The sequence below is a fragment of the Vulpes lagopus genome, chromosome 3, assembly GCF_018345385.1.
Source record: "Vulpes lagopus strain Blue_001 chromosome 3, ASM1834538v1, whole genome shotgun sequence".
Lineage (NCBI taxonomy): Eukaryota > Metazoa > Chordata > Mammalia > Carnivora > Canidae > Vulpes > Vulpes lagopus.
This window is the reverse complement of record NC_054826.1, coordinates 151237173-151249890: the sequence shown is the minus strand read 5'-3', so window position 1 is coordinate 151249890 and position 12718 is coordinate 151237173. Positions and strand designations below refer to the sequence as shown.

General features: G+C 35.2%; 1 protein-coding gene across 7 annotated transcripts in view; it reads right to left on the bottom strand.

Annotated features, from left to right (window-relative positions):
• COL24A1 (collagen type XXIV alpha 1 chain) overlaps positions 1-12718 on the bottom strand; it is a 388183-nt gene that overhangs the window by 31202 nt on the left and 344263 nt on the right. For 6 of the 7 annotated variants that reach the window (XM_041750763.1, XM_041750767.1, XM_041750766.1 and 3 more), the window contains 5 exons: positions 12578-12685; positions 12429-12482; positions 11796-11858; positions 8683-8736; positions 4145-4180 (listed from right to left, as the gene is read on the bottom strand). In XM_041750763.1, coding sequence (XP_041606697.1) covers positions 4145-4180; positions 8683-8736; positions 11796-11858; positions 12429-12482; positions 12578-12685 — 315 coding nt within the window. Of the gene's footprint in view, positions 1-4144; positions 4181-8682; positions 8737-9060; positions 9136-11795; positions 11859-12428; positions 12483-12577; positions 12686-12718 lie in introns of all 7 variants that reach the window. The other variant, XR_005987020.1, reaches the window with a different exon arrangement.

Here is a 12718-nt window from a genome sequence, read left to right as displayed (position 1 = left end):
GAATATACTGAGGAAGTCCTAATGAGAGTATCAGAAATGTTACTAAACTTTTCCATAGGATGAAAGCAGAGCATGATTTAATTGTACATTTTATGAAATTAATTGCAGATGATTTCTAGGAATTAAAAGATCATTTTTAAAAAGTTCCTTAAATCACAGTGGAATCAAAGGGAAAGCAGTGATAAAAAGAATTTAGTACCAGTTTTTCAACAATAAAAACCAGAACAAACCAGTAAGTTTGAATGTGCCAGTTAATCCTTTTTTCAAAAGTGAGTTTTATTGCATATATTAAATACCACTTTGCCCCCTCCCCACCTTGGAGATTGGGAGTTTGCACGTCATTTATGAAAAGAACTATAGTAATCCACAGAGCAAAAGACTAATAAGTATGTTAACTCAGAAAATGCTGCTTTACCAGCCAGAATTGAAAATAGCTGTTAGCTTTTAATTTTAGGGAGCAGTATTCATTTATTTATTAACTCATTTCTCAAATATTACCTACTATGTAGGTAATATGTGGTAGGTTCTTTTCTGGATACTGATAACCAGTGTATCAAAGTTCCCTGCTCTCATGGAGTTTATATTCTAGCAGAGGAGACAGAAAAATAATTTAAAATACTGCTGACTACTATGAAGAAAACAAAACAGGATATTGTGAAAGAGAATAACCAGGAATAATATGACTACATGATCATGCAAGGCTTCTCAAAGATGATAGTTGAGCAGAGACCTGAAAAATGAGATTAAAAACCAGCCTTGTGAGGAGTAGATGAAAGAATTTTCTAGGTAAAAGGGAGGCATGTTCCAAAGAAAAGAAAGAAAGTCAGCATGGTGGCAAGGGGAAAGGTGTACATCATGAGTCTAGAGGGGCAAACTGGGCCCCTCTTATAGGGCCTAGTAGATTGAAGTAGAGAGTTTAGATTTCATTCTCTGCAAGAAGGAGTCATAGGAAGGTTTTAAAGAGGTGAGTGATATAATGTGGTTTATGCTTTAATGGCATCAGTCGATTGCTATGTAGAGAATGGATTGTAGAGGGGAAAAGTGGAAAGAAGACAAAGAAGTCAGGAGTCCAGGGGAGACATCATGGCGATGTGGACAACAATGTCAGTGATGAAGAATGAGAGAAGTGCATGGATTCAAAATAGAAATCGGACTTGACTAGCCTCTACTTTAAAGAACTTTTCTTTATGTTCTGTGCCTTTCTTTGTTCTTTTATGGGGGAATCTACTTATTTTTCTTTTATGTAGAATCATAAACTCTTAGAGCTGGAAGGGACTTTAAAGGTATGAATTCTAGTTCCCTGTTCAGTGCAGGACTATGAGTCCCGTAACTCAGAAAGATAGTCATTAGGCTTCTATTGACAGGCATTATTTTGTAAAACTATATTGTTTTAAAGTAGTTCCTTACTGGGGCCTCTGGGTGGCACAGTCGGTTGAGTGACTGTGGTTTCGGTTCAGGCTGTGATATCAGGGTCCTGAGATCAAGCCCTGTGTGGAGCCCCTATGTAAATAAGCAGTTCCTTATTATATTACACAGCTCATTATCATGTTGAGTGAATCAGCCTCAGCATTCCATCCATTTACTTAACAGTATCTACTCTGTGCTAATTATGTGCTGAGTCCTGTGATAGGCTGGGAATTAGGGAGTATCAAATATACTTCATGCTCTCATGGAGCTCACTGTCTCTCGGGGAGCTAAGCACAGAAATTCAATAAATAAATTTAAAATTTATCCTCGAGAGTCACTCATACAGATTCTTTCTCTTCCTTTCAAATGTTTAAAGACAACTATCATGTCCCAACATCTCAAATGTTTTCTAATTCATTCACCAGTAATTTACTAAATATTTATTGAACAGCAACTATAAGACAGGCACTATCTTAGGTGTTGCGGACACAGCTTTAAAACAACAACAGATGAGGGTGTCTGGGTGGCTCCCAGGGTCCTGGGATCGAGTCCCACATCCAGCTCCCTGCTCTGTGGGGAGCCTATTTCTCCCTCTCTCTCTGTCTGCGGCTCCGCCTGCTTGTGCACGCTGTCAAATAAGTAAATAAAATCTTTAATATGTATATATTAAATAATACTATATATATAATATATATAATAACACTATATATAAAATACTATATATTAAATATTGTATATATATACACAAATGTATATATATATATATATATATATATATATAAAACCCCAACAACAACAACAGCTAAAATGTCTGTGTTCCAGAGCCCATAATCTAGTGAGGAGAGAGATAATAAGCAAAAATCCCAAATAGATATGTAGTATTTTAGGTTATAAGGAAACAGGTTAAGAAAGGATAGGGACTCGCAGGCAGATGGAAGCACTGCTGTTTTCTATAGGCTAGGCAGGAAAAGCCTCTCTGATAAGAGGACATCGAAGTAGAGAGCAAGGAACACTTTCCAGGCATCGTACTAAGTCCTGATTACTAGTTATTCTGTCCACAGGTGGCAGTTGGGTTGAGGATAAACTATGTCAGCAAGTAAGTCTACCTTGAGCAAATGATCTTTCAATTACAACTTCCTGAATAGTGCAAAGCGCATGGGCAGGAAAAAACAGTTGCAAAACCCAGGAAGTGAAGAGACAGCAATGAGAACAAGGAAAGGGATGATCAGAGGACAGAAGTCTGGCAGGGCTGAAACATCCCATCTAGTTCAACTGGTTTTTCCAGGACAGGGATCCCAGATACACCACTGATCTGAGAAAGCCTTCTCTGAATCTGCTTTACTTTTGTCCATGTAGGGATGGCCTGACTGGTGCCACCACCTGCTTTATTCTGGATGCCATATGTCTATCAGCACAAACTAAAATTTCAGGCATAATCTGCTGTATTTGCAATCCATCAGGGCCACTGAATTTTCTTTCATAGGAAATGCCTGTGATGTGGTCATAGGAACTTGAGGTTTCCTAATGCTGACAAAAGCTTATGTTCCAGCCATGGTAGTTGGAGAAAATAGGTCAGGAAGGCAGATGGAGACAGACAAGTCTGGAAAATGGGCTAATTCCAAACCTCTCTACTTCTCCTTTCCACTCTTCCTGGGGGATATGACTTCACTATGTGCAGTCATCCTTGCTTCCTGCTAGAGTAGGTCGGCTGAGAAAATATGAAGGTCACACTTCTGCAGATTAAAAACATCTATTTTGGGGCGCCTGGCGGGCTCAGTCGGTAGATCATGTGTCGCTTGATCTCAGGATTGTGAGTTCAAGCCTCATGCTGGGTGTAGAGAGTACTTAAAAATACATTCTTAAAAAAAATAAAATAAAAAGAAAAACATCTATTTTGATGCCCTCTGGGGATTCTTAGGCTATCTGAAGCCACTTAATTTTCCTTCTTCAGCTAATTAATATAACTGCAACTTACTCGTTCTGAGCCCCAAGCACACCCTACAGTGAAAAGTGAAAACGTCAGCTGCCAATGTAACTTCATTATCTGTTAGGCAAGACTTTTCTGCAACCTTTAAGTTTATTTTTATTTGCCTTCTATACTTGGTTTCCCTCCCCTTTATTTTATTCCATGCTGGCCCTCTGTTTAAGCTGCTGCTTTAGTAAGTTCAGCAGGGTCTCTTGGGAAAGTGGCCTCTTTACAAAATATTTTCTTTAACCTGGAAGAACTGGAATCCCAGAAAAGTAGGAAATAGTGTCAGTATAAGCCATTTAGGGGCCGAATGTGCTTTGTACCTTCTGTCCATCCTCTCACAATTGTTTGCAATTGGTTGCAATTTATAGCAAATGATTTGCTTCTGCTTTGCACCTGGTGGGCACTGGCTGGACACAGTGGGTCAACCACCTTTGCCAGAGACCTGGCAGTGCTCTCACTCCAGCACCGGCGTAGATGGCTCACAAAGCAAATGCCTGATGCCCGACAAGGCAAATATGCCCTTTCACACAGTGTGTGGGGAGAATTTGATTGGCAGGTTCTTAAACACTGTTAGGGGTTATCAGGTTTCACTACAATGTTATGCACAGATTAGTTCTACTTCCTGAAAACTATAATTTTATTTTTATAAAGTATTTTTATAAGAACCAGAGACATATAGTGAAAAAAAACAAACAAGGTCCTTGCTTTTATGGAACTTATATTGCCTAGTGACTAGTGATAATATAGCCACAAATTTAAACTTACAGTTTCACCTCGAAAGCCTTTTTCACCTCTGGGTCCCTACAAGAAAACGAGAAATGTTTGTTTAGTGCTACTGATGGTTATTTACCAAATGTAGTTGAGGCTACACACAGAAACATGATAACTTCTGTTTTTGTTTTTTTCTATCTGGCAAGACTTCTTTAGCAAATTTATATAAATTCTAGGTTCCTTTCCCTAAGGTGAGCAACACAAAACACAAACAAGAATGATTGATTGATTGATCATGTTCTGCACAAAGTGAGACAGGGATAACAAGCACTCAGGTAAGTCAAAGCAGCTGACCTGACAATCAACTACAGAGCAATTTAGAAGGGATGTCATCAGATTAAATTCTAATATTTGTTTCCCTCAGCCTTTGAAAACCTTGTTTCCACGGTGATGTCCTCCTTTTCTTTCATTGTCTCTTTCTAATCCTCCTTCTGAGCTTCATCCCACAAACTCTGATACATTGCATACCAGAACATTCAGTTCCAAATATTTTCTGACTTTCCTTGAGATTTCTTCTTTGATCCATGGATTATTTAGAAGTACATGCTTTAATTTTCACATATTTGGAGATTTTTTTTCAATTAAAAAATTTAAATTTATTTTATTTAAGTTCAATGTGTCAACATAGAGTATAACACCCAGTTCTCATCTCATTGTGTGCCCTCCTTAATGCCTGTCACCCAGTCACCCCATCCCCCACCCACCTCCCCTTGCAACCCTTTGTTTGTTTCCCAGAGTTAGCGGTCTCTCATGATTTTCTTATTATCTTTCCTGTTCACTGATTTTTACTTTAATTCCATTATGGCCAGAGGACATACTTCATATGACTTCAGTTCTTTTAAGTTCAGTAAAAAATTTTTTTGGTTCAAAATATGGTCTATTTTGGTGATTTTCCATGTACACTTGAAGAGAAAGTAGAGTCTGTTAATTAGATGGACATACTGTCTTAACATTTTCTGTTTTCATTCTTGTAGAAATTATATATGTGTATTTATTTATTTATTTAAATGAGATAATACCATTCATCTTTTCAAAAACCTGAATTTACACTTTCACAATATGTTATGAATGTTTTTTATATTAATCCCCATTCCTCTAGATAATTATAATCCTTATTTATTGTTTAATAAACTACAATACTTTTGTAGAATTTCCTCTTAGATAATTTCTAATTTTGTCATGATAACAGTGATAAATATCTTTATACTTTATAAAATTGTCCTCCAGAAAGTTTCTGTGAAATTGCATGCACGCCTGAAATATATGGGAGTGTAGATCTTCTGATACATACCATGTACTACCATTCTTTGTTAATCTTACAGGCTAAAAGTACGATTCATTATTTCACCATTTATATTACTTCTTTTGTGTTTCCTGTCTTGTTCTGAACTCATTTTAAACCAGGTTATTAACTTTGAAAAACCAATTTTTAAGATATCTTTATAGAACTTGTTTTTATACCCTCTTCCACCTCCAGCCCAGTGTTAACAAGTTGGTAGATACCATTTAATAACTTTTTTTTCTAATCAAATATTGACAAATATATTTATATATGATGAGGTGACTGGTCATATTTTATAATACTGATACCATATTGTATACTCTTCTACACATTAGATTTTTCACACTTAACAATACTTCATAAGCAACTACAAGGCAGGTGAACTAGATATAACTAATTGTTTTTAATACTTGCATAATATTCTTTTTTTTTTACTTGCATAATATTCTATGAAATGGTTAGGCCAAAGTTTATGCAACCATTCCTCTATAGAGGAACCTTCATTTGATTTCAAGTTTTGCTAATATTGCCACTACTGTGAAAAAAATCTTTGTAAAATTGCCTTAGTGTACTGAGTGCTTAATTTCTATGGCACAAATTCCTCCAAGTGGAACTGACTGGTTAAAGGGTATATGCACTTATATTTTAACAAATATCTTTCCATGAAGCCTGTAATTCACATTTCTACTAGTGATTAAACAAGAGTACTGTTTTCCCTAATCCCCTTCTGAGAGATTATATGTAGCATCTTATTATTACTTTAATTTGTATTTCTGTGACTATAAGTTAGGAGAGCATCTTTCCAAATAATTATTGACCTTTTTGGATTTGTTCTTCAATTTCCTATTGCATTTTCTATCTTTTTCATACCAACTTGTAAGAGCTCTTTATACATGAACTCATTACATGTTTTTGCAATTACTTTTTCCCAGCTTATACTAATTTTGTTTATGGAATCTTTTTGAGACAAAATTTAAAAATTTTCAAGCAAACACATATTCTGTTCTTTTATATAGTTTTCAGATTTCCCTTCTTATATGAAAGGTCTTTTCCAACCCTTAAGCTATACTTTAACTTTCTAGATTTTTTTTTATACTTTAAAGTCTTAAAAAAGAGATTATAAGAAGTTGGGTGAAATAGGGTTCCAATTTCTTACAGCAGTAGTGGGACTAAAAATAATTCCATCTCCCTTCCCTGTCACTGGCATAGGAATGGGCATGTGGCTGATCAATGGACATGAGGAAAAATGCAATGGAAGACTTCTACAAAAAGCTTTATTTTTTTCCCATGATAGGGCTATATATCAGTTTTCACTTTGGGTGTTATGTCTGGTTGTAATTGCTGAGAAATTGTAGTCATCTTGCTATAAGTTTAATTAGAAGCTAACATTCAGGAAGGCAGAGTAGAGACATGGAAACATCCTGGTCTTGGATAACATGATTGAGTCACTAAATTAACCAAATCTGAAGCCCTTCCTATTTCTGGCCTTCCTATAATGTGATATAAATTTCCTTATTATTAAAGCCGTTCGATTCATGGCCCCTATTAACTTATAGCCCAAATCATCCTGATGTACCATTTTTGTTATATTTTTAATATCACTTTTGTTATAATTAAATTCCTATATTCTGAGATCTAATTCTGGACTCTAGCCTGTTTACATTCATCTATTTGTTTATTCCTTTGCATTACCATATAGTTTCATTTACAATGACTTTAAAGTAATGTTTCCTTATTTGGAAAAGCAAGTCTTTCATCCTCCACCACTATTTTTTTTTCCACAAAGTTTTGGCCATTCTCAAGAGCTTATTCTTTCACAATGAACTTTTCTTAAAAGTTTCTTCTTAGAATGGAAAAAAATGGAATATAGAAAAAATTTGATGTGCACGTTGGATATTATAAAGACCTTTAAGAACTATCTTTAAACAAGATATTTTAATTGAGGCATTTTTTTATTAAAGTTTCCTTGACCAATTAAAATTTCACAGTTTTGACAGAGAACAATCATTCAGTAATCACAACAGTATGTGTTTCTTAGCTGGCTGAAAAACCACCCACCAAAATCTGAGAATTCTCCCATTTACAATCTCCCATTTAGACTACATAGCGCTAAGTGGTAAATGCTGAGAATCTAGAGAAATGTCGAGTTACACTTTCCATTCTGTAAAATAAAAAATTCAGCAGTTTTGGTAGGAAATTCTTCCCTAATTTATCAAATAAAATAGAATGAGTTAATACCCCAAGCATTTCATTTTATATATTAAGACTCTGTGTCTCTCTACAATAACATTTCCAAATGATTCAAAATATTGATTCTCTGCAGGGAATACGTCTTTCCTCTCCAAATTTGTCCCTACCTACTGGGTTCTTCCTCCTGTATGTTTACACTACTGTTAGTATTGTAAAACTCTCCCCTAACCTCTTTGCCAACACATTGTCTTATTTTCCTGTTTTATTTCATAGTCAAATTTCAAATTTCTAAAGGCACTGGCATCTACTAACTTTCTCCGTTTCCTCTCCAGACACAGCTTGAATGGGGTAGAAAGAGCACTGATCTTGAAGGAAGAAACATCACCTCTGTAATTCACTAGCTGTTCTACCTTGAATAACTAGGTGAATCTCTGTAAACTTAATCTGTTTTTCCATGTCTTAAATAGAAATAATAATACCTACTGCAAAAGTTTGCTGCAGGAATTCAAGAAAAGGTATTGAATATTTATATCTACTTCCTTCCTCACTAAAGTTTGTACTATATCTTCCACTATAATTTATTTTCTTAAAGATCACTGTTAACTACTCCTTTCTTGAAACTCATCTATCTGAACCTTGTGCTTTTCTGTCTTACCTGGTGTTGCCACCAACTATCTCCTTCCTTTTAGTGAGTGGCACAAGGCCTCAAATCTTGCCTGTCTGCCTTTCTTCTGCTATGCTTTCTCCTTCAAAAAATTCTTTTTATTGCTTTAGTGATCACCTCTATACTAATGCTCAGTCCCTTCTCTCCTGCTTTAGTTCTAATTTCCTTTCTCAACTCCAGTTTAAAATGTCTACCTCACTACATATACCTTCTTTACACATATAATCTCTAAGTTCTCAGAAATCACCTTGCAGGTGAAAATGTACAACTATTTTTGCCCTTGGCTTCTTAAATACCCAGGGTGATCCTTTTTTGGGTTACTCTAGAAATAGGATTAAAGAAGAAAAAACAAGAATATGAAAAAGAAAAGGAAGACCTATATTGTAACAAACTTACAGTTCTACCTGTTGGGCCTATTATACCTTCTTTGCCAAAGGGGCCAGTGTTTCCCTGTTGGGGTAAAAGAATATCAGTCAGTCTCATTGCGGGTGTAGTGCAGAAAAATTCTAGAAAATTTCTTGTACAATGGTAAAATAGTCCACGCTAGCATAATTCCAGTCTTTAGTATAAAAATCTTATAGCATCAGAAGAAATCATAGTACTTGTGATTTGCAGTATGTGACACAATTCTGTTTATTATCATAGATTCTTGTCAGGAGAATTACATCTGTATAGTTTCTAACAAACTGATAAATCAACATTATAATTTTTATGTGGTGATAACTTCAATGATGCCATTTTACATGTGGGTAATTACATAACAAATGTACTTACTTAACATAAAGAAGACTCCATAGAACGATGAACAAAATTTTGAGTAACTATTTTTATAGACACTGAAGGAGATGTCTGAGTGACGTGCAGCATGGAATTGAAAGAAGGTATTGGAAAGAAACACAGAGCATTATATGTGACACACCTCAGTTTCTCCATCTGTTAAATAAGAATGCCTATGTCATAGGGCCATTTTGAGAATTAAAAGTGAAAAATGATTTTGAAACTATAGGCTGTTATTGTTTATAAAGATAACCTTGAATAAGCTCAATCCTGGTGAACTCTTCTTAAACTATGTATGGAAACCATCTTTTTTTTTTTTTTTAATTGAAGTATAACTTATATACAATATCCTATTAGTTTCAGGTGTACATCACAGCTGGAATCACTTTTAAATACAAAGACTGACTTTAAGTTATGATTTGTAAATATGGTATCCAAATCTCAAAGATCCATAATCAAATCAAGAGAGTTGATTTTTTAACCTAATCAAATTTAAGCTCTAGGCTGGTTTATTACTGAAAAAAAAGTTAATAAAATTTCATCAATGAACTTAACCATGATCTGACTCTAAAATAATGATTTGTTAAAAAAATGGAGGTATACATGAACTCTAGAGAACAGTAGACCAAACAGCAAAAAATTGTCTATGTTTATTTAAATGTGTCCAAAAGATGAGGTGTTGTGACTTTATTTATCATTTATTTTTATCTTTTTAGAGAGGGAGAGAGAGGTGGTGAGGGAAGGGCAGAGGAAGAGGGAGAGAGAGAGCATTTCAAGCAGGCATGGAGTCCAATGGGGTGGCTTGATCTCACAACCCTGTGATCACGACCTGAGATGAAATCAAGAGTCCAACGACTCTTAATGGACTAAGTCACTCAGGCACCCCTGAGGTGTTATGATTTTAATGGTTGGTACCAGTTAACTACATAAATACATCTTTGAAATGAAGGATAATTAATCCAGATTTCCTACTTCAATTAATTTATTTAATCATCTAGTATTTATTATTGAGCAAGAATTAGTTCCTAGGCCACTTACTATCCATTCTATATTCTAATTATGCAGTTAGCAGACAACCTTATAATACATTATTTGGTCAATCAGCTGTGGATTCAAATTTTGGCTCTTCTACTTACTAGCCAGATATGGCCTTGAGCAAATTACCTTTAAGGGACTTAGTTTTCCCACCTGAAAAATGGAGGTAATAGCATCTCTCAGAGGATTTTTATCAGGATTAAGTGATATAAGGGACACAAAGTGAACACTGATAGATAATAGTTTTTTGCTAAATACTAACTTATAATGACTTTTCACTTGTCTCTATCATGACTTAATAAGAGATAACTGCAACTGTAAATTAGTATTTGTGAGGAGTTACCAGAACTTTACTATTGGTGAACTGATAATATTTCTGGAGCTGCAAAGCAGTACAGGCTCAGATCCTCGCTTACAGAGACCCAGCATTTGGTGAGATTCTGCTTAGGACAGATACTAGGCAGGCAGCCAACTTCTCTTTGACAATATCAAGAAAGGATTAATTAATTGAGAATTTAATAAAACTAGAATGAAGGAATTTAATTAGTAGGGAACTTAATATATGTAAGAACTTAAAAGCAATATTTATTATAGAGAAGACTGTCTACATATAACCCACCTGTGGATAATCAAGAATTGGCCCTTATATAAAAGCACCAAATTTCCATGGTTCTTTAAAAATCATAAAAGAAACTAATAAATTTGCACCTGAAGAAATGTTGAGGCAGGGCTTTAAACAAACATTCCCTATGACAACACCAATCTTTGTATTACCGAAAATAATTTATTGTAAGAGTTGGGGAAGGGGCGTAGGATTTCAAAAATTTGACTTTTCATTTTAATATGTTGTGTAAGACAGTGGTTTTCAGCTGTAAAGTTCTTCAAGATTCCTTTCTCCTGCTTCTGGACCACTCTCCTTCTCTATGCTCTCTCCATCCCTGTCCCAGTAGCTGCTATTAGTCAAGGGGGTGCTACTGCTACAGTCAAATTATTGTTGGACATTTTATAGCTCTTTTTGTTTTCAGTTTTATAGATCATTTCATCAGTTAGGAGACTGTGGTCGAGAAAAACAAAAACAAAACAAAAAGCAAAAACAAACAAAACCCAGTAATTGCTGATGGCTTATCTATCCCTCTTTATATTTGCGACAGTTTACAATTCCAGGCACTAAACAGCTAATTGGAGTTCTTCAGACACTAATCTTTGCAATTATTTAAGCAGTCCCTTATCACTCTCCAGGGATAGCTACCCCTGAGCTGGGAAAACACAGCTATTGGGAAATATTTTTCAAAGCATGGTGTCAGGAGCTCTGGTTATTGGCAAGCCTCCTGCAAGTAGTGCACGGGGGTGGTCTCTGGTCTCTGGTTGTATTAGTGCTTATAACATGAAACTGCATAATGTTTTTGTTCCTAGTGTGAGTTAATAAATACATTATCCAGTATCAACATTAATTCTGATATATATTTTCTAAAGTAATAACTGGAAAAATGGGTGGTTTATGGGGTCTTTTGCTCAAATTAATATATGAACTGAAAAAGGCTGAGAGCCTTTGCATGTGATCTAATGAGTTTCTATCTTAAAAGTCATTTTATTAAGTTATTAATTGGGAGTATATTAATCTTAGAGTCCTTAATGTTAATTCCTACAATCTGCAAAGAATCATGATTTCTGGGCAAGTAGAATGACTTTATACTTACTCTCTGTCCAATAGGACCTTTAGGACCCGATATTCCAACAATGCCAGCATCTCCCTCAGGACCCTAAAAATATGATAAAAATAAAAGTAAAAATCTTTAACTCTATATGAATATTTTACAAGTGAAATAATCTTGTAACAATCTATTAAGAGTCGGCTCTTAAAAAATGGAATGTTAATGCAAATGGACAGTTAATGATGTACATGCTGGAGAACTATGGAGGAATTGTTCTGAAGTATGGAATCTAAAATATACCACAATCAATTCAAGGAGGGAGAGGAGGACAGATAGATACATGATAAAGCAAGTAGAGTAAAAAGCTACAGAAGAATCTAGGTAATGGGTATATGGGTCCTCACTCATTCTCTCAAGTTTGCTGTTTGTTCGAGAATTTTCAAAATAAAATGTTTGGGACAATGAAATGTGAGGGGACAAAAGCAGGTTATTAAATAAAATTGGTAGGAAAATATATAGCTATGTAGCATTTAAAATTAACATATCCAAAATATACTCAAATTTATAACTATACCAATGGAAGTTTTGCAGATTAAGAAATACAGAAGCTCAAGTCAGAAACTAAATATTGGTATTTTGACATCTTTCTCATGAAAAGCAAAAATCATGTCAACATACTCTGGGGCCTGGGAATCCTTGGAAACCTGTCAAACCTTGAACGCCATGTTCTCCCTGCAACGTGAATAGATTATGATCATCATTATTGTGCAGTGTTGTTCTGGCCTGTAGACTAATGATACTTAGTGAATTTCTGAGTTGACACATACAGGCTGCCCTTTCAGACCAGGCTCTCCACATGGTCCTTGATCACCTTGTGCTCCTCGGTGACCTCTTTTACCTTGAATTCCAGGTTCACCAGGTAGCCCTTGTTCACCCTATGGACAAAAAAAGAAAGGTGATCTAGCCTT